Genomic DNA, 19,128 nt, shown 5'->3' on the forward strand with positions numbered 1-19,128 from the left:
CTTGTGTTTCATATCACTAAGGCTGGCAAAACAGAAATGCCCTCTGCGTATCGCGGCCTCTCTAGATGCCATGGCCCGTGTACATCGTGTAAATGCTACAAAACCACCATAATATGACAAGATAAACCGTTCGTAATTACGCGCAGCTTGACCCGCCCACCAGGCCGCATAGCCGAACCAGAGAAAAAAAAGAAAAATAGCATCTGAATACGAATGGTACAGTTCACAGGGCACGATTATGGCGAAAACGGCCTAGCAGTAAGATAAACCCGAGCACCCCAAGATGTACAAGCTATATCGCTACATCAGTCTGGTCAGCACACCCAAGACTACTATCGCCAATCTTGATATGGATGACGTGTGGGAGGGGAGTAGTAATGGTGACGAGGACTGGATGTTGGACGAGGCGGTGGAAGTTGGTTCGGCGGATAGAGGGGCGAGGTGAACGCGGACGGGTGCTGAGGGATCCAGGGTCGTGCTGGGTGTGGAGAGTACGGGTATTGACTTGACGCGGAGGGCTGGCGCTGGTAAGACGAGCCGTTCATGTACGGGCTTCCCCCTATATTACTACCAGTGGCGGAGGAGGTGGAGGCAGAAGTGTTGACATTACCATTGACACTTCGCATCACTCCGTGTAGTGATCCATCCGTATCCATGCGGGATTTCTTCCATATCGGCTCTGTCGGTGACGGCATCTCGTCAACAGCTTTCCGCTTCCCCGATGGGTGTGCCGGCGGTTCAGGCTCGTCGTCAGAATCGAGAGTAAGGTCGATGATCTGAGATCCAGGCGGCGCGGATTCTAAGGAAAAATTGGATGATTCGTCGCGGCAAGAAGGTGAAAGCTCCCTCTTCACTCGGCCTTCATCCTCGTCGTCTGAGTCTAGCACCAGCACCGCGTCGCCGTCACGAGGGCCCCACATCTCCCCTTTTGTAGCAGAACCATTGGGAGGAAGCTCCGGACTGTGAGATCTACTCTGTTTGATGGGCTTCACTGGCGATGGAGGCATGCTGATGGGTGTGGCTGCGACTGGCTTACGGCTTTGCTTCCAACCTGCAGATGCATAGTTGTCATCGGATGTGTGCCATTCGCCGTCGGCCTCTACCATGACATCCTCCACGGTATCAGGGGTTGTTTTGAGGATCTCATCAAAATACCTTCATCAAGATTTCAAAATTAGGCGACACGTAGATGCACGTATTTGACACGGACAAACGTACCCATCCACGATCAGATCCTCATGATTGATAGTTTTATCACAGACCGGACACATCCAAGTGGTGGTCTGCTCATTGACACTATACCACGACATCGCATCGAAGCATTGTGGATGTACACATTGCGCCGCCCGACATGGCGTAGTAATTCGCATGTAACTCAGCTAATAACAAGAATGTGAGGTGTAGTCAGTTTTGAATGACAAAGAGGGAGGCGCACAGGACACTTCAACGACATCTTCTGTGGGCCAGCGACGATGTCGTCATCGTCCGAGACTGCCTGCTTCACTGTGCTCGTGTTTAGATATGGATTGGCCGTCAGAAATGAGAGAGAGAACAAACTTTTCGCCAAGATATCTGACTTGCTCTTGTACTTCCCCTTCACAAGCCTGTCGATCAACTGGTCGACGTTCGTGACTTGGACCAGCATCACCGCGATGTAATATTTCTGAACCACACCCAGTCAGTCCCGCGCGTGGATACTAGAGCCATGATTGCGCATACCTTGGGTGGCGGAGGCTGCTGATTGTTGTTCGTCTGATTGTTCACATATACCATCTCCACCTTGGTCGAAGCACCGGAAATCATCTTCACCAACTTGGTTAGATCAGCGGGCGGCGCAGTGCCAGGTTTCTTTTTCAGCCCCTTCATGTTGGCGGTAATCTGGTTTTGATTCACACGAACTTCACAGGTTGGCGGAAATTCGATTGGGCATAGTGCATTAGTTTGACGGAAGGCGGCGGGGGACAGGGAATAGTAGGACGACGAAGTGCAGTAGAGACGCAGCTGGTATTTCGTGCTGGAGGGAAGATTTGAATGGGAGTTTCTGGTTCGAGCATATATGCGTACCTTGACGAGGTGAGCTTCAAAATCTGTTCGTTATTCAGAGTAAATGAAACGATCTGCTGCCGCCGATCAGCCTGGCTTGTGGATTCTGCATGCGAGCGATGCGGTCAAGAAGACATTATCGAAAAGGTTAGTGAGGCCGTACCGGGGCATTCCACGACACTAGACACAATTTGGTCGACGTGGAAGAAAGGGGACGATCTGAACCGGATAACTGAATACCGAAGCCGTGTGAGCGCGATGCGAGGATCAGAAACAGGAGACCAGCGCTTACTAGGGCGGGCCGCGGATAATGATGTGCTAGCACTAGGAGACGGTATGGAAGAGGGATTTCGGAGAGTCGAAAAGGAGTCATAGCGAGGGATGCTGGAGCCGGCGGACGACACGGAGTAGACGGATGCTGCAGAGCCAGGGATATACTTGGGAGGGTAGGCGATTGGGGATGGGGCATAGGATGAGCCGGCAGCTTTGAATCTAGAGTTAGAGTATGAGCGAGGGTCGACGTAATTGCTCGACCTGCGCATGTTGTGTGTGATGAAGGGAGAAGGCAAGTAGTGTGTGGCACGCCACCGGGGGGGGCGCCTGACTGATGGCAAGATAGAAGTGGCTGGCTTACATTCCTGTGTCCCGCACCTGGTTCAACACGACCCGACCAGCATTCCACCTATCAATATTGCCTGTGTTTTTCCAGCCATCGAGGATGCCGAGGACGCGGTCGATGAGCTCCTGCTTCTTTCCAGACTTGCTGAGGACTGTGCAGCAGACTTCATTGAAGCCCGTAATGATCTGCTTGAGCTTGTCCACGGTATTGTATCGGACTTTGACCTTTGAGCTCTGTCGCAAGCCACGCGGCGATCTGTCTGGTGCCGATACAACAAGCACAAAAGGGGGAGACACGCACTTCAAATTCAGCCCAAGGGTCTGCGGCCGACATTGGGCACTCTTTGAGACGACTGGAACGAGCAGAGACGGATCGAATCGAGCCAAACCTGAAGCCAAAACTGCCCGCGACCTCAGAGCAGCGACCAGCCACAGCCGTACACACGCGTAAACATTCGTAAGCAATCTCACTAGTCACGTGCCTCTCAACCCTTCCTCCCCACCACACCATGTCCGCCGCAGAAGACGAGTACGACAAGCTCTCCCCGGAGCAGCGCGATGCAAAGGACAAGGCTGATCGCGATCGCGAGGCCGCAGAGCAAGCCAGTGAGCCCATTGACCCGTTTACCCAAGTGCGCACACATATCGGTGCATCTAGCCCTCCCATACACATGGAAGCAGGAGCTTGGAGACGTTGACATCGTCGTCCCCGTTCCCAAGGGCACGCGCAGTCGCGATCTCACCGTCGTCCTTCAAAAGAAGAAGCTCAGCGTCGGACTCAAGGGAAAGGAACCCATCTTGACCGGTGAGCTCTGCAAGGAGATCAAGCTCGAAGATAGCACATGGACCCTCGGTATGCGTCCACGGATCGCTTTCCGCAAATAATTGTCTCTGAAAACCCTCTAGAGGACCAGCAGACTGTAGAGATTCACCTTGAGAAGGCTAACCAGATGCAGTGGTGGGAAAACGTCCTCACTCATCACCCCAAGATCGACACCAAAAAGATACAGCCGGAGAACAGCAAGCTCAGCGATCTGGACGGCGAGACGAGGTACTGTTCTCCTTTCACATCGCCCATGGATCGCGCTCTGATTTGGACTACAGAGGTATGGTGGAGAAGATGATGGTAAGATCCGTACATCAACGAATCAAGTACGCAGTCCCTTCTGACCACGCTGTCGCCAGTTTGACAATCAGCAGAGAGTGAGTATGCCCGGTGATCTTTGCTTCATACTCTGACGATGTATTCTAGCAAATGGGCAAGCCAACTTCAGATGAGCTCAAAAAGCAGGAGGTAAAGACGTGCAACTCATGAAGCTCGGTTATACTCATAGATACCTTGCCCTATGTTACAGGCTCTTAAGAAGTTCCAGGCTGCGCATCCGGAGCTCGATTTTTCCAATGCGAAGATCTCATAAACTGTTTCTAGCAGAGAGGAGAAAGTATAATAAACTGTATTTGTTTCTCCATGCGTCCATATATCCGGTGTATCTCTTATCCTCACGTCTGAATTAAAGTGGATTCATTTCGCTGGGGCTATTGGCAACAGTAGCATTTCAATGACTCTGAGAGGAACGTTTCGCAAGGCAAAAAATTTGGACCAAAAGATACTGACAAGATCAAACTTTCCGTCTTTTTCCAATTCCCCCTTCCGTCGCTGCGCTTTTCCTCTTCACACTCTCTACGAGACTCGTTAAGGCCTGTTTCTCCGTGCCCTCCGCCGACAGCGACTTGACATCAGCTCCATCCCTATCTCTCAGTTTGTGACGTTGTCGCTTCGATCGCTCCTGCAACATTGAAGCCATCGCCTTCGTCTTTTTGAAGCTGTCGACCACCGTTGTCAATAATTTTAAGATAACAGCGGACAGTTAAAAAATGAGACGTACCGGGGATTGCTCGGGTCGATAGCAAAAGCTGGATCCTCGTGTATCGCCTTGAACCGCTCATCTCGAACGTCGATTACAAAGTCTTCCTGCATCTCGTTCTCTGCTTCTTCCCCTTTCTTACCCTTCTTACCCTTTCTGCCCTTCTTTTTCTCTGCCTTCACCACGGCTTTCATGTCGAAATGCTTAGGTTCCGCGTCAGGCTTGTCAGGACCGACTAGTAGAGTGAGCTCCTCCGTAGTGGAGGGCTTCCGCGTCTCATGAACGTCCTTCTCGTCGCCCCCACTCCTGTCGGACTTGCCCTTCTTCTTGCCCTTCTCCTTCTTTGGCGCTACGACTGCTTCGCCTTCCTCCTCGCTGCTGCCCTCTTCGAAGAACTCATCACCTGCCAGGTCACTAGTGCCTTTCGATTTTGTCTTCGACTCGCCTGCCTCACCTCCCGCACTCTGCTTCACCTCCTCCTTCCGCTTCTTCCGCTTCTCCTTCATCTTCCGCTGATACTTCTCTAGCGTCGTCTCGTCTCCCTCTTTCGTCCCGCTCAACGCCGGCGTGAACGTCACCTCCATGTCCACATCGCCCTTGTCCTCGCCGTCGAACGCGCCTCCACCCCAGCCTTCAGGCATATCCTCGCCCCCTCCACCAAGGAGCAGCGCGCGGAGCTTGTCACGCTCCATCGCCTTTTTTCCCTTGTCCTTTGCATTGTCGTTGGACTCAGACTCGGAGCCCGAGGAGGACGCAATAAAGGCGCGGAAGTCGTTCTCCTCGATTTCTTTCCGCGACAGGTTCCGCCGAGTGACGCGGTCGCGGTCGGGATCGTCCTGGTCCCACGTGAGTTTGACTTTTGAGTGACGAAGGGCCTGAAGATGACATCAAAGACTCATGTTATCAGAGACCGGCAGAAAGGTGAGAGAAAGCTTACGTCGGTGACGAAATCGAGACCCTTGTAACCTGTACCCAAGTCATCGCCGAGGGCTTCGTCTCTGTTTGCAAAATAAGAAAATGAAAAACTAGATGAATAGCTGTGAGCGTAGATACCGAGGCTCCTCCTCGAACGTCATGTCGTCTGGCACGAAACTCAGATCGAAGACATTTGCAGAACGCTCGAGTTCAGTTCCCTGCAGTTCATTATAAAGATGTACTGCCGCCGGTACCGTGTCGCACTCGACGATCGCATAATAATAGCTGATAGATTCACCCAGTTTAACTTGTGTAGGTACATTGACGGTGACAGCGACGACTCACCGTAATCGTTCGAGTTGGTACTTCCTGAGCGCGTCATCGTCGTATTCATTCGTATCGCCCGTCTCATAGATATTTGTCTCATTGATATCTTCCTCGTCCAGTTCGACTTTCTTTTTGAAAAGGTCCACCGGCGGACCTTCCCTCTCCTCTCGCTCCAGCCTCTCTTTCCCGAACTGGCTAGGGTAGACGCGAACGCTACGCACGGTACCGCGAACGACGGGCGCAGAGTTTTTTGACGATTTTGACGAGGACGCGATGGTAGGTGAAACGACCGAGGCAAAGATCCTGTATAGATGATTGGCACGCACATAGTCCCAATCGAGGTTGACAACAGCGAGTCGACGCGTTCGAGTCACGTCATCTTCCTGTTCTTCGTTGGCTGCTTCGGCTGCTTTGGAGTAGGCGGCTGCCTGAGCATCAAGATCGGCGTAATTAGTCTCATCAAGGTCCACTTCAAGATCTTCATCATTGATGCGAATGGGTTTCGACGGGTCGCGACCGAGGGTCACGACCCCGTCCGAGTCGCTTTCGGCGTCGGAAGCTTCATCTCCGTCGTCGTCAGAAGACTCGAGTAGAGCTTCACCGCGCGCATAATCAGGACCGGCTCTGAGCGGCTCTTCCTCCTCGTTTTCCAAGCGATAGAAGCGGCGCAGATTGTCTTTCTCGTGCGTATCAGCCAGGGCACGGCCATACTTATCCACGCGATTGCCTGTCGAGCGCCGTGAAGGGTCGCATCAGATAGATGCAATGAGCGGGATGTAACATAGAAGTGTCCCACCGCCTTTGTCTTTCTTGCCCTGTTTTTTGCCGTCCTCGAAGATGCTCTTGAAGCGATCGTCCACGACGACCTTCGACTGGTGTTTCTTCGGACGCCTGAAGCGTGGGTCGGACTTGAGACGGGCAAAGCGAGGGTCAGACATGGGAGGAGAGGTGTTGGTGCAGCAGCCAATCAGGACACGGAGAGGCCAAAAGTGAGCGTGGGAAAGGGGACCTCGGGGGACATTGTCCTGGAAACGATCACGTGGCGTACACTACATCATTTGATTCGGTGTTCGTTTCTGGCTCTTAACCAGGCTTTCTCTCTTCCCTTCACGCCCCTCCTTTCTTCTCGTCAGTCCTCCTCTCTTCCTCTTTCTCTGCCGTCGTCCAGCTCACTTTCCTCCTTTTCCAGTTTCTTCCTCGTTCATACCGCACAGGCCGCAGGACGACCTCTGAATCATTATTTCCAACTTCGATCGGCACCTCCACCTCTTGACTGTCATTGTAACGCATATCCATTCATATCCGCTGCCATGTTCACCCCTCGCATCTCCGTCCTCGCCACTTTGGCCGTCGTTTTCATCAGCCAGGTTGCTGCTGCGCCTATGCCAATGCCCTTGAAGTTTCGGATGGGAGTACGTCCTTCATTTTGATGTGATGCTGACTCTATAAATAGAAATATTCCCTTTTTCAGCATGCCCTCGGACAGCGTGAGCTCGGTCCTCTCGATACCATTCCCGTGTACATCAAGCGGTCTCCCGCTGACCTCAACACCATTCCTGCGGAGGTCCCGACGAAATCACCCTCAGGCGTGGTCGAAGCATACAAGCGCGACGATATTCCTGAGGAGGTCCCGACGAAATCACCCTCAGGCGTGATCGAAGTATACAAGCGCGACGACGTCAACACCATCCCCGCTGAGGCCGCAACCAAGTCTCCCTCGGGCACTTTGGAGATGTACAAGCGCGACGATGTGAACGATATACCGGCCGAAGCTGCGACTAAATCACCATCTGGAACACTCGAGATGTACAAGCGGGAGGACCTCAACGAGATCCCCGCTGAGGCCGCGACCAAGTCCCCCACCGGCGTTATCGAGATGTACAAGCGGGCCGATATCAACGAGATCCCCGCTGAAGCTGCAACCAAGTCACCGACAGGTGTGCTGGAAGCGTACAAGCGTGACGATGTGAATGTGATTCCCGCTGAGGCCGCGACCAAGTCTCCATCGGGTGTCCTTGAGATGTATTAGGTGGTACGTTGTTTTCGAAATGTCTATGATATCTGATTATTCATCATGTTTATGGTAGGTGAAGTGGATGTAGTATCAGTGTCTCAGGACACTGGTTTTTCTCACTTGCGGATGTTCTCTTCTTCCTCCTTCGGCTCCATTGTTTGCGTAGATTCGCATTCTTTGTCGTTCCTCGTCGTCCTTGGAATTAGAGTGATTGGAGGCTGGGAGCTGGAGATTACTGGACTGCGTGAATATGCAAATGTCACGAAAGAACAAGCGAAATACATGAGATGTGAGATGTGAGATAACAAAGTCAAGGAAGACAAGCTACAACGAATAAGACTTATGAAACAGCTTAGCCTGTCTTGTGTACCCAGACCCATATAGCTCCCTGTTCTCCTACCGCGATAACTACTTTCCGGTCAACGCTCATACATGCTGCCTGAACACTTTCTTTAGCTTCCTCGTCTGCATCAAATCTACTCTTCCCTTTTGAGGTTCCAGTTTCAATACCCCATCCTAGCCCCTCTTGCCATATCCTCTCGCCCTCCCCGCTGCCCTCGTCCAGCCGGATTCGCTTGGTCATCTCCACTACCTCAGGTACATCGAGCGGAAATGGGGGCGATGCGCGTGGGGCTAAGTCGCCAGCGTTGATAACACGGACGATGTCCAGAAGCGGGACGAGGATCAGCGGATCATGGCGATTTGACCTGGTGGTTGGGTCTGTAGACGGCGAGCTGCAGACGGCGATCTGTACTGAAGACGGCGGAATTCTCTGGGAAATCGGTGGGTAGGGAAGGGGAACGGATGATAATATCTTGAACGACGCTAAGGGAATGTGCAATGAGTCGCATGCACTTGCCTGTTTCAGACGAGACCTACAGCTCTCTTGATAATCCTAGATGCATGTCATGAGTTCACGAGAAGGAATAGATGTTGGTCAAGCCTTGATGGGGGATGCAAGCTTACCGAAGTGCATCCTCTGAGCACATCCTGGACGGGGTGGTGCAGCGGAAAAAATCTGTCTGCACCCAACCATTGCCACACCACCATCTCACCTGCCTCTTCTTGCCACTCTTTTGGACCCCTCCGCAGGAGTATTGGGGCGCTATGCGTCAGGAGTGTGTCGTAGCCTATCCTGCAAGCAAAATAGTCGAATAAGAGTTTGTTGTCCGTCACAATGCAAAGGAGAGCGGATGGAGCGGACCAATTGATGGACAGCACGCGGGACCTATGGACGCAAGAACTGCTGAAAAGCGGTTTGTCTTCTCGAAGGATGGGCGGATTTTCCCCTTCGACTGGTGGCGGTATGCGCCATATTTTCACAACTCTGTCTAACTGAAAGACCTAGCATCAGCGTCGGCGCGTCGACTACCTAGCGATAGCCTCGCAAATCATCGACACAGATGCTCACTCCGCATGTTGCGATGATGGGGAGCGTTGGATGGAAGGCTGAGCCCAGCACGGCAGCCTGATGGCCCCCACTCCTACCCGCGCACAAGACAGCCACGCACCGCCCGCTATATTGGCCTTCAGACTCCGTCATGTGGAGAGCATGTGCTGCCCCAGCCCTGTTGGGACCTGCACCAGGCATCCACATGGGGTTATTGGGCTCTTGATTAGGTGAGAGAGTGAGGTCGTAGATACGCGCGGTGAAGTCGCGCGAGGTGGTGCAGAGCAGGTGGGGTTCCGTCGGATGCACCGTGATCGACGTGATCGCCTACGATGAGACCCATATCAGCGAGCCAGAGTGAGGGACAAGAGGAGCATAAAACACACGCCACCATGACCACGTAGGTAGCCTGCAATCTCGTTGCTGCGTATGTCGACGATGTAGAGCATAGAGGTACAGCTAAACACAATAAGAGGGTTCAGGGGACGTTCGCGATTTAAGGACCAGCAAATGCATTTGATGTCCTCGTTCTGTTTCTGTATACGATATTGCCTTGCTCATCAGCGACCAACGTACGAATGCGGGATATTTCGGAGGATTTACATTGATATCTTGAAGGGTCAATCGAAGCGGGGAATGTGAGGTCGGCGCCAAAGCTTGCAAAATACAGATATTGGCAACACTCCCGACAGCCACTGTGCCAGCCCACTGTCGCACCAGTTTTCTCCATTGAGGTTTGATCTGGGGATTATTATGAATTCCACCCCATAATCTCTCGAGGGAGTCCTCCTCCCAAGGAAACAAAGCGATACAGTGGCAACGACGCTTCCTCTGGCTGATCTGTTAGCAGGGGTAAATGCGACAGAAAAGCCGCTGCATCTAGGAGATGAGAAACAGACAGTTAATTTTTTAACAAGCTCGAAGCCATGAGGCCGTCCGTGATTTCTATACCATGCTTTCGCAGTGGCATCCGCTTCCATATCAACGCTCTCCATCGAGCAAGACTGAGGGAATAGAACAGATTAGATATGCGTCTGCTGATTCAAATCCAACGATGTTATACGCGATGTACACAAGTGAAAGCGACTGAGAAAGAAGGGGTATAAGTTTTGGCAAAAGTCCGGACGCACTGAGTCGTTGGCGGGTGGTCAACAAACGATCGTGCCCAAAAATGACAAATCGCTGTCTCGCGGCCGACTGTTCGCTTGCTCGTCACCGTCGTTCGCCGTCGTCGCTCCCTCTAGTATGTCTTCCGACTCATCATCATCTCAGCCTATAGACACTCCCGCATTCGAGAACAAGCCGACTGTCCAGTACGCTGCGACCGTAGGCCTGCAGGCGGGCTTGGTCGGCGCCTTTGTCAGTGCTGTCCAGAACGCGCTCGGCACGCACTCCAAGGGTGCAAGCGGATTCTTGTCGAGGAGCGGCGGGACCATCGGCTTCTTTGGTGCGCATCTAAATACTCGACGCCAGCTGCTTGAAAGACTCATGACAGGGTCGTGCTCGCGAATGGACGTGCAACAGCTGCCATGGGCTCGACGTTCGCTTTGACTGAGTCTATCGTAGCCAACCAGCGTCAGAAAGACGATGCGCTCAATGGGGTCGCTGGTGGATGTGCGGCTGGATTCCTGGCTGGTATAAAATGTGAGCCCTGGTTTTGCGCCGTCGACACTCCCCGCTGAACGCTATCCAGCACGTTCACTGCCCGTAGCAGTTGCATCATGTGCACTCATTGGCGTAGCGGTTGGGACGTTTGACTACTCAGGGCAGTCACTCCGGGGCGATACTGCATCGATGTCTGTGGAAGAGAAGCGTCGGCGATTCTTCAAGCAACCTCAAACGACTCCTGCTATTGCTGAAGATTAGATTGTATAAAACTCACGCTCTATCGTGATTCTATCTTTTTATTCTTTGTTTCAGACATCTTGAAACGGTATGGTCAAGACGACGCTCAAAGGTATGATGGAGAGATCTATAAAGAACAAGCATGGCTGGACAAAATGATCCACTGGTCATTTAATGTCGCCTAAGGAATTTCCTATGTACATCCTCCCAGCATCGTGTAGTAAGTAGAGTGAACACCAGACCCAGGCCGTAGGCTCGCCATACGTTGTTCACGAAGGGGCCATCTGCAGCTGACATCGTCGAGCGACTTCCTCCATGACGGCTTCCGAATGTCGCTCAACAAAAGTTCTCCAATCTGGAGCTGTCTGGCAATGATGCTATATCTTTCGTCAGCGGGAAGACTACGTGGAAACCGGAAAAGACAGACCAGCCGCGTCAGCAGAGCCCAAACCTCTTCTTCCCCGCCGTCATCGGCATCTGCGGAAGAAAGAAATCCAACAATAGCCTCGAAATCAACTCGAACCTGCGTGCTATCTAAGCTGTCGTCGAGGACAGAGGCTGGGACAGATGTGGGGGCAAGAGAGGGAGTAGGAACGGACGCAGGCGCCGGCGGAGCTGTAGGCACAGGCTCTACATGAAGCTCAGTAGCAGGCGCAACGGTTTGAAGGTTAGATCCAGGAGTAACAACAGAGACAGGATCCGAGGTGGAAGGTGCCTCATCGTGCCCTTTGAATTCTGGGAACGGATTTACCATCGACTCTCCAGCAGACGGCCTTTCGCCCACATGATCGTCTTCCCCCAACAGATCGCGAACACCTTGTATATCTTCATCGGTGTTGTCGTCATCATCATGAGATATGTGGTTATTACCATTATGAACTATGTCCTCTGGTGGAGGCCGAGACGTGGCGCTGGCCTTGGCCTCTTCCCATATACCCCTCTTGCTCATGGTTTGTTGCCACGATCCGGAGGTGTGATGCGGCATCTGTGAATGATGGGGTCCGAGTGTTCAAAACTCTTGAAAGCATACATGACCCAAAGCGGCGCACCTTCACGCTGAGCTTGATGCATGCGTTCACCAATGAGGTGTTGGGATCGATTCCCATGAGTCGACGGAAATACATCCGCGCATAATTTATTTCTGCATCCGTAAAATAATACCTCCCGCCCCTCATCTCCTTCGTTTCCAGCGGTGGAGCAGGGGTAGGTGACCGGTCTTCGTGCAATGAGGGTGTCTTTTGCTTGATTTTTTTTCGCCTGCCCTTCGGTTTCGCTTCGGATGGCTTGATGACATTGTCTTGGGCAAGCTTTGGCTGGCGACCTCTTTTCTTTTTGGCCGAAGATTCGTTGAGCGAGTATTCCTCGGGATCCAACAAACGTCCTTCCGTGATACAGTCATGCACGAAACTCGCTAGAACGACAGGCGTGCCGTGACGCTCAGCCTCGCCACGCAAACTATGGTATGTCGTTGAGCGCACACTTAGGACTGCGTAAGCGGCGACGGCGATGTCAGCAGTGATGATCCCGCCGTTTTTCTGACAGGTGATGTCAACTAGATCAGCAAGAGCGGTGAAGGATCTGCTCACCTTGATGGATATCACGATCTCACGCCTGTTTCGAATATCAATCTGCACGAACATACGCAGAGGACCATTGGCCACTCTGAAAACACCTTTGTCCTCCCGTCTGCTTTGCGAGTCCTTAGGTGGAAACGTCGCAGATGGTGTGGATGCAATTGAAAATAGAGAGGGCGGTCTATCGGAAGCAACTGGAGGTGGAAGAGGTCGTGAACGTGTCAATGGCGATTTGCGACGGTGCAGACGTGAACCTTGATCGGCCTGATCGGCCTTTTGTTTACCTTTTGATCTTGATGACGATGCTGGGCGAGGCGGAAAAGTAGGGCTGACAGAACGGTCTTTGCGTTTCAGCGAGGGTGTCGGTGGTTCCTGAGCTATGAAGAAATCCTTGATATCACTACCATCCGAAATATTATCTGGAAGCTGGGCCTGAGCAAGAGACCGAGCTTCTAAAGGCGGATGCTGAGAAGATCCAGCGATGGCTGATGGGTTTGTGTAATTCTGCATATTCGGAAATAAGAAAGGATGTGACGTTGGCTGTTGAGGAGGATGTTGAGACAAAGATGCGTGGACAGCTTGGAGCTGCGTAGTATCAGCGCCCTGTTGACGGGCAAGGTGTATAGCAGACTCGACCAGTGAAATGACAGATGGAGCCTGCATCATCGGATTAGGATATTGGAACTGTGGATTGAGCCCAAACATGGGTGCGAAAGAATTAGAGGGTGACAGCTGAGAGAACGGGTTATGCATCGGAGGATAATTATGGTTGATGAAAGGAGGCTGGGGCTGGGGTTGGAGTTGGGTTTGAGACTGGGGCTGGGACTGGGGCTGGGATTGGGACTGAGGAGGATGCATTTTCGGCTGAAGATGAGATTGTATGGACGGAGGCTTAGTTGTCTTGATGCTGCCAGGGAGTTCCGAGGGGGTCGGTCGAGGAGTGGGCAACGGACTTCTTCACAGATAAATGAGTAGCTTTGACGATGCAGAGGAGACTTGCTTACTTTTGGATCTCCTCAGCATATTCGTCCTCGGAATATATATCTTCTCCATCGTCTGAAACGCGAAAACCTCCCCAATCATCGTCTTCAAGCAATAGTCTTCTCTGTGCCACACATCTACGAGCCCATTGGTAGCCTAAGACAACTTTGTTCGGATCGGCGGCCCAGTCGCGTACAAATTGCCTGCCAGATATTGAATCAGCATCCACCAGGAGAATCGACGCATCTTTCGGAAAGCGACATGGTGCTGCTCCCGAATTCTGTTTGAACGTCGGGTCAGGTCAGAGATTGCCACATTCAACGGTGACGAGAACAACAGACGCGGAGGGTGCGGATCAACTTTGGCCTGTTCTCAACACCGCTGATGTCCAAAAAGATGCTCAGTGCTGCACCGGAAGAATCAACAAAGAGACGCATGTTCTCCGCTGCAGGTTGTATTGAGGGTGAGTGCTCCATGATGACGGACGCGAGCGCGCCACCAGCCTTTGACCATTGTTGAGTGCGTCCGCGGGGTTCAAATTTACACCCTCGAGACAATCCAACAGCCGACGACTTCCAATAAGTACTGTAGTTTCAACAAGACTCAAAGTACTCAACCCCTCTCTCTGCTTTATTCGGGTCACTCCTGGCACACTTCGCCTCACCATTGAAAAGTTCACTCAAATCCCGAAAGCTTCAAGCTAATTTTAGTTGACCTCATTTCATATCAGCGCAAGGGCGCCGCCCATAGAGAACATGTCGATTTTGAAGGGGAGGCATGTTGTCATGTCATAGCAAGGAGGAAAAGTAACACATGATGATGCAAGGAAATAGACAGCGACAAAAATCCTTCACCGGTAACTGGAAACAAGAAGACGCTCAATCGGTGTTGGGAGACGATAGCATAAAGGACGAACCTCTTCTGCCTGCGAGCACGGGCACCAGCACCACCGAACTTCTTGGGCTCCATCCGTCTTGGGTCCGCGATCAAAAGAGTTCGGTCGTATGCAACTAGCTTCTTCTTCAACTCGATGGCGCTGTACGCATCAACGTACTTCGCGTAGTAGGCAACGATGGCCTTGCTGATGGCTTGGCGGATGGCGTAGACCTGGGAAGTGTGTCCACCACCCTTTACGCGCACTCGAATGTCGACGGAAGCAAAAGATTCCTCGCCGGCGACGAGAATGGGCTCATAGACCTTGAACCGGAGGATCTCTGGCTGAACGAGGTTGATGGGAGAGCCATTGATACGAATCAGGCCCTTGCCCTCACGGGCGTGTGCGACCGCCGTTGCGGTCTACAATAGTGATATTCGTTTCATGTACGGGATAGTGAGTTTTAATCAGAACACACCTTCTTTTTACCGAAAGTCTGAACAGCCTTAGTTGTTGACGCCATTTTGTTCTAAGGGAGAGAGGGCCGGCTCAGCTTGATGGGGGAGCTAGAGGCGAACATCAAGGTCAATTATCTGAGTTGTAGGTGTGAGGAATGTCCGTCCGTCGCGTCATCCAGACCAGTGAACAAGCATCCAACTCAAATCTGGTCGGTTTTCGTCCAAACAAGCGAGGAAATGCGATCTCCTAGCGTTCGACGGACGTTCAGAGAAATCGACAGCAAAGACTCACCCTTCTTGCGGTCGTTAGTTGTATCGAGCGGGTGTGTATACGACGGAGCCCTTGAGGACGGCACCCATTATGCCGGTTTCTCACGATACGCGTAATTACGTAATTAGACGTGACATCGTAGTGATTCTAGCTCTAATAGACTGCTCCACGTTCACTGAGTCGTCTGCGCCTTGGTGCATTATATCTCTTCAAAACAGCATGTTGGCTGCTACAAGGCGATCGCTCGGACAGGTGAGTCATTTTTTGAAAGGTACTTCCATCCAACTACCCTAACTGTGACCCGAAAGTCGTCGTGGTTTTCCAACCGCAGACTCACGACTGCAGCCATAGCTGCTCAAGGACATCCTGGCTCACTCTTGACGATACCTGCTCAGCAGGCGCACTCCGTTTCTGCTGCACCTTTCATAGGTATGCATTATCTTTCAGCGTGAAATCTGTCTTTACATTGGAATGATTTGCGACAGCTCTCCCGATCACACAACCAATATATGTTCCAATGTCCTCTCTTCTCCATCCTCGCAAAGATGACGACCCATCCGACAAGCTAGTCGAGCTTGACCCAACAGTGTTTGCTCATCCCATTCGTCGCGACATCCTGCACCTCTGCGTAGTTCACTTCCTGGATTCGTTACGACAAGGCACTGCGAGCACGAAGACGCGAAGCGAAGTGCGTGGTTCTGGTCGCAAGATTCGTCCTCAAAAGGGTAGTGGTATGGCACGTCTGGGTGATGGTCAAAGTCCCATGCTGCGAGGTGGCGGTGTCGCTTTCGGACCCAAACCGCGAGACTTCAGCACCAAACTTCCTCGAAAGGTTATCCAGATGGGTATGCGGGTAGCGTTGAGTGCTAGAGTGAAGGAACGGAACCTTCGTGTTGTGCAGAGTCTGCAGTGGCCTGGGACGAAGACAAAGGGTATGGCACAGAGGCTGAAGGAGCTTGGTTGGGAGAAGACCTTGTTCGTTACAGGGCAAGAGACTGTCCCTCATGGGTTGGCCTGCTCTAGTAACAATCTCCTCAAGGCGGAGACGGTCACTGTGAAGGAGTTGAACGTGTATGACATCGTGAAGTGGCCGCAGGTCGTCATGGATGTCGACGCTGTAGAGTGGCTTGAGCAAAAGTTGAGTAAGGCGTTGGGTGCAGATTCGTCTTCGCTGATACCATAGATCATTCGACGTTCTTTCCATTATACTATCTTTTCACATATGATATGAGGGTCGCCTGACGACTTTGGCCTGTATTGTCATTCAATCCTTGGGTCTTCTACCGAATTAACATTCAAGATTGAGGTCTGTCAATATCTTATCTGTCCGTCTATTCAAGTTGTTTACCTTGGATTCACGTCCCAGAAAGCTAAACCTTTGAGTTCCAACCGTGTATTTCCAACCATCATACAGATAGTATGGCTTGACCAACCCATCTCGCAGTAATTCGGGCCCTCGGATTTGTCTAGACACATTCCACTAAATATCAATTATTTAACAGCCTTTTGCTAATGTGAATTTACCCTTACAATAAAATATACTCAACATTGACTCGATCACATGCTCAGAACACGTCGCGCGGCGCGTGATCACTACTCTGTGACTCTTCCTTATACCTCCTGCATCGAAGCGTTTCGTTTATACCATTTCTTGAAGCTCGAATATGGCATCACAAGAATCTGAGGTACCCCAAGAAGAGGGAGAGGAGGAGCTGCAAATATCGGGACCGCTTCTCATCAATAAACTTCAAGAAGCTGGCATTCATGCACAAGATATCAAGAAACTGGCAGACGCCGGTTTCCACACTGTCGAGTCGGTCGCATATACGTCCAAGAAGAACCTCATTAGCATTAAGGGTATATCGGAGCAGAAAGCAGAGAAATTCTTGGCAGAAGGTATGTACTTGCCAGTTGAGCGCTAATGGGTCTCGTTGACGCAATGAATACTTTGTAGCACAAAAGATTGTGCCTCTCGGCTTTCAAAGCGCCACTGAAGTACACGCACGGAGGTCTGAGCTCGTACACATTACGACGGGCTCAAAGAACCTTGACACATTACTGGGAGGTACGCATATATGTCGACAACCAGAGCACACCATCAGAGAGCTTACTACCAGCAGGCGGAATTGAGACCGGCTCAATCACTGAATTCTTTGGGGAATTCCGCACAGGAAAATCGCAAATATGCCATACAATCGCTGTGACATGTCAACTTCCGGTCGACATGGGAGGCGGCGAGGGCAAATGCTTGTATATCGACACTGAAGGCACCTTCCGTCCCGTGCGTTTACTTGCCGTTGCGGAGCGGTACGGTTTGAACGGAGAAGAGGTATTAGACAATGTTGCATATGCAAGAGCGTACAATGCAGATCATCAGCATCAACTGCTCACGGCTGCTAGTGCTCTCATGTCGGAGTCTAGGTGAGTCTTTTCGTTCTCGCAAGAGATGCTGCACTCAAACACCAATCAAGATTTTGCCTACTTATCGTCGATTCGGCTACTGCATTGTTCCGAAGTGACTATCTTGGCAGAGGAGAGCTAGCTGCTCGCCAAGCTCACTTGTCTAAATTTCTACGAGGCTTACAAAGACTTGCTGATGAGGTACAACTGAGCTGAAGCAGCACGATCCGGTCCTGCTAATCTTCTTTGCACAGTTCGGAATCGCAGTCGTGTTCAGCAACCAGGTAATGTCCACCCCCGATGCGGCCGCTGGTCCATATGCATCAAATGAGAAGAAACCCATCGGTGGCAACATTTTGGCACATGCTTCCACTACACGGTAGGCCTGATTTACCTGTAGAAATGACAGTGTGTTTTACGCTTCTTTGTCTAGCCTGCAATTGAAGAAAGGTCGTGCCAACACCCGTATCTGCAAGATTTACGATTCACCCTGTCTGCCGGAGTCCGAGACATCGTTTGCCATTCTGCAAAGTGGGATTGGGGATCCAGAAGAGGAAGAGTGAGCAGTGGCTTTGATACTCACAATTACCGGATTATTCGTAGACTGTATTCTGTAATGTCCGAAGACTTCAGTGTAAAACTACCGCCTAATTATCAAGGATTTCTGCTGGGGAATGGCGAAGAACTTTTTTGAACAGACATCGATATCTCTGAATTACTTTAGGTCTGACGGGGCAGCAATCTTTTCAACCTGTCTATGGAGTACAGATAGAGAGATTTACATCAAGCACACGCAAGCGCCCATCACTTGCGTAGCAATATGTATACAGGATCTCCAAGAACTATGCTCGTCATATGGCGGAATGATCCTGTCAAGGACATAAGCAGCCCCCCAAAAGACGCATATGCAGTCCTATGGTAGGAGAACGATCAGGTAGGTACGATAGATAGAACAAGGATGACATACACGATCTCAGCCGTGCCAGAATCGAACCGATACACCTTGCCGTACATGACATAGTCATAGTCTTCTTCAAGTCCTCTCCGACCTTTGCCATCTGGTCGCCAGACATTCCTGTCCTTGTCTTCCTCTTCTGCCGCATTATCCGCTCCCCCTGTACCCCCGACAGCGGGGCCACCTCGGGCGAGGGAACTCGCCAATGCCAGAGCCAATGTCTGACCATTCTCAAGAGGGAAAAGCTCGATATTATAGTCTAGTGTCAAGTCCATATCGTAATTTTTGGAGTGCGCGTGTAGTCGTGACACTGTCGGAGATGGGGCCATTTCAATGCAAGCTGTGATCGACATATAGCTTGAAACTTGCCTCGGTCGAATTTCTTGCCCTCGGGATCAATACTTTTAATCGTGAAGATGTCATCAAAGACAATGTTTGACGATGCGGTTGTCATTTTGATTGATTGGACGGATCGATACAGAGCAAATAATGTTACAGAGGCAGGGTCGGTGGAAGTCTCTCGGTAGCGGGGAGGGAGGACTTAAATCATTTACTTAGGTTCATCTATGCCCTTAGATTATTGCCAACATTATTATCT

At 51.4% G+C, this 19,128-nt stretch overlaps 11 protein-coding genes across 11 annotated transcripts; 5 read left to right on the plus strand and 6 right to left on the minus strand.

Annotated features, from left to right (window-relative positions):
• Window positions 1-24: 24 nt before the first annotated feature.
• Window positions 25-2,995, minus strand: HETIRDRAFT_377521 (uncharacterized protein; the record flags this gene model as incomplete). The annotated part of the gene is made up of 10 exons (XM_009542556.1): window positions 25-1,155; window positions 1,219-1,379; window positions 1,436-1,503; window positions 1,558-1,663; window positions 1,720-2,014; window positions 2,065-2,149; window positions 2,207-2,275; window positions 2,336-2,535; window positions 2,678-2,895; window positions 2,963-2,995. 10 exons carry the CDS (start codon window positions 2,993-2,995, stop codon window positions 333-335), a joined length of 2,058 nt encoding a protein of 685 aa, XP_009540851.1. The 3' UTR covers window positions 25-332.
• Window positions 2,996-3,170: 175 nt separating this feature from the next.
• On the plus strand, window positions 3,171-4,079 carry HETIRDRAFT_305928 (uncharacterized protein; the record flags this gene model as incomplete). Its single annotated transcript, XM_009542557.1, has 7 exons — window positions 3,171-3,267; window positions 3,320-3,514; window positions 3,568-3,712; window positions 3,766-3,787; window positions 3,847-3,864; window positions 3,914-3,955; window positions 4,017-4,079. The coding sequence occupies 7 exons, from the start codon at window positions 3,171-3,173 to the stop codon at window positions 4,077-4,079; spliced, it is 582 nt and encodes a 193-aa protein (XP_009540852.1).
• A 201-nt stretch (window positions 4,080-4,280) lies between these two features.
• On the minus strand, window positions 4,281-6,706 carry HETIRDRAFT_305990 (uncharacterized protein; the record flags this gene model as incomplete). Its single annotated transcript, XM_009542558.1, has 7 exons — window positions 4,281-4,485; window positions 4,548-4,947; window positions 4,981-5,401; window positions 5,464-5,524; window positions 5,580-5,726; window positions 5,787-6,495; window positions 6,565-6,706. The coding sequence occupies 7 exons, from the start codon at window positions 6,704-6,706 to the stop codon at window positions 4,281-4,283; spliced, it is 2,085 nt and encodes a 694-aa protein (XP_009540853.1).
• Window positions 6,707-7,078: 372 nt separating this feature from the next.
• Window positions 7,079-7,797, plus strand: HETIRDRAFT_413240 (uncharacterized protein; the record flags this gene model as incomplete). Its single annotated transcript, XM_009542559.1, has 2 exons — window positions 7,079-7,180; window positions 7,240-7,797. 2 exons carry the CDS (start codon window positions 7,079-7,081, stop codon window positions 7,795-7,797), a joined length of 660 nt encoding a protein of 219 aa, XP_009540854.1.
• A 212-nt stretch (window positions 7,798-8,009) lies between these two features.
• HETIRDRAFT_468581 (uncharacterized protein) lies at window positions 8,010-9,621 on the minus strand (the record flags this gene model as incomplete). The annotated part of the gene is made up of 5 exons (XM_009542560.1): window positions 8,010-8,607; window positions 8,662-8,677; window positions 8,749-9,117; window positions 9,194-9,499; window positions 9,559-9,621. 5 exons carry the CDS (start codon window positions 9,619-9,621, stop codon window positions 8,135-8,137), a joined length of 1,227 nt encoding a protein of 408 aa, XP_009540855.1. The 3' UTR covers window positions 8,010-8,134.
• Window positions 9,622-10,417: 796 nt separating this feature from the next.
• Window positions 10,418-11,038, plus strand: HETIRDRAFT_41217 (uncharacterized protein; the record flags this gene model as incomplete). Its single annotated transcript, XM_009542031.1, has 3 exons — window positions 10,418-10,619; window positions 10,697-10,816; window positions 10,866-11,038. The coding sequence occupies 3 exons, from the start codon at window positions 10,418-10,420 to the stop codon at window positions 11,036-11,038; spliced, it is 495 nt and encodes a 164-aa protein (XP_009540326.1).
• A 93-nt stretch (window positions 11,039-11,131) lies between these two features.
• On the minus strand, window positions 11,132-14,048 carry HETIRDRAFT_377527 (uncharacterized protein; the record flags this gene model as incomplete). The annotated part of the gene is made up of 6 exons (XM_009542561.1): window positions 11,132-11,394; window positions 11,445-12,002; window positions 12,067-12,552; window positions 12,604-13,546; window positions 13,596-13,852; window positions 13,914-14,048. The coding sequence occupies 6 exons, from the start codon at window positions 14,046-14,048 to the stop codon at window positions 11,287-11,289; spliced, it is 2,487 nt and encodes an 828-aa protein (XP_009540856.1). The 3' UTR covers window positions 11,132-11,286.
• Window positions 14,049-14,294: 246 nt separating this feature from the next.
• Window positions 14,295-15,232, minus strand: HETIRDRAFT_377528 (uncharacterized protein). The gene is made up of 4 exons (XM_009542562.1): window positions 15,197-15,232; window positions 14,925-15,012; window positions 14,489-14,868; window positions 14,295-14,432 (listed from the first exon to the last, which is right to left on the minus strand). The coding sequence occupies exons 2-4, from the start codon at window positions 14,967-14,969 to the stop codon at window positions 14,423-14,425; spliced, it is 435 nt and encodes a 144-aa protein (XP_009540857.1). The 5' UTR covers window positions 14,970-15,012; window positions 15,197-15,232; the 3' UTR covers window positions 14,295-14,422.
• A 460-nt stretch (window positions 15,233-15,692) lies between these two features.
• Window positions 15,693-16,681, plus strand: HETIRDRAFT_468588 (uncharacterized protein; the record flags this gene model as incomplete). The annotated part of the gene is made up of 2 exons (XM_009542563.1): window positions 15,693-16,481; window positions 16,542-16,681. One exon carries the CDS (start codon window positions 15,693-15,695, stop codon window positions 16,356-16,358), a length of 666 nt encoding a protein of 221 aa, XP_009540858.1. The 3' UTR covers window positions 16,359-16,481; window positions 16,542-16,681.
• A 158-nt stretch (window positions 16,682-16,839) lies between these two features.
• Window positions 16,840-18,138, plus strand: HETIRDRAFT_447533 (uncharacterized protein; the record flags this gene model as incomplete). The annotated part of the gene is made up of 5 exons (XM_009542564.1): window positions 16,840-17,071; window positions 17,130-17,240; window positions 17,296-17,504; window positions 17,830-17,954; window positions 18,009-18,138. 5 exons carry the CDS (start codon window positions 16,840-16,842, stop codon window positions 18,136-18,138), a joined length of 807 nt encoding a protein of 268 aa, XP_009540859.1.
• A 241-nt stretch (window positions 18,139-18,379) lies between these two features.
• On the minus strand, window positions 18,380-18,984 carry HETIRDRAFT_413246 (uncharacterized protein; the record flags this gene model as incomplete). Its single annotated transcript, XM_009542565.1, has 3 exons — window positions 18,380-18,488; window positions 18,543-18,840; window positions 18,900-18,984. The coding sequence occupies 3 exons, from the start codon at window positions 18,982-18,984 to the stop codon at window positions 18,380-18,382; spliced, it is 492 nt and encodes a 163-aa protein (XP_009540860.1).
• Between the last annotated feature and the right edge of the window lie 144 nt (window positions 18,985-19,128).

This window comes from Heterobasidion irregulare, assembly GCF_000320585.1.
Source record: "Heterobasidion irregulare TC 32-1 unplaced genomic scaffold scaffold_01, whole genome shotgun sequence".
In the NCBI taxonomy this organism is placed as follows: Eukaryota; Fungi; Basidiomycota; class Agaricomycetes; order Russulales; family Bondarzewiaceae; genus Heterobasidion; species Heterobasidion irregulare.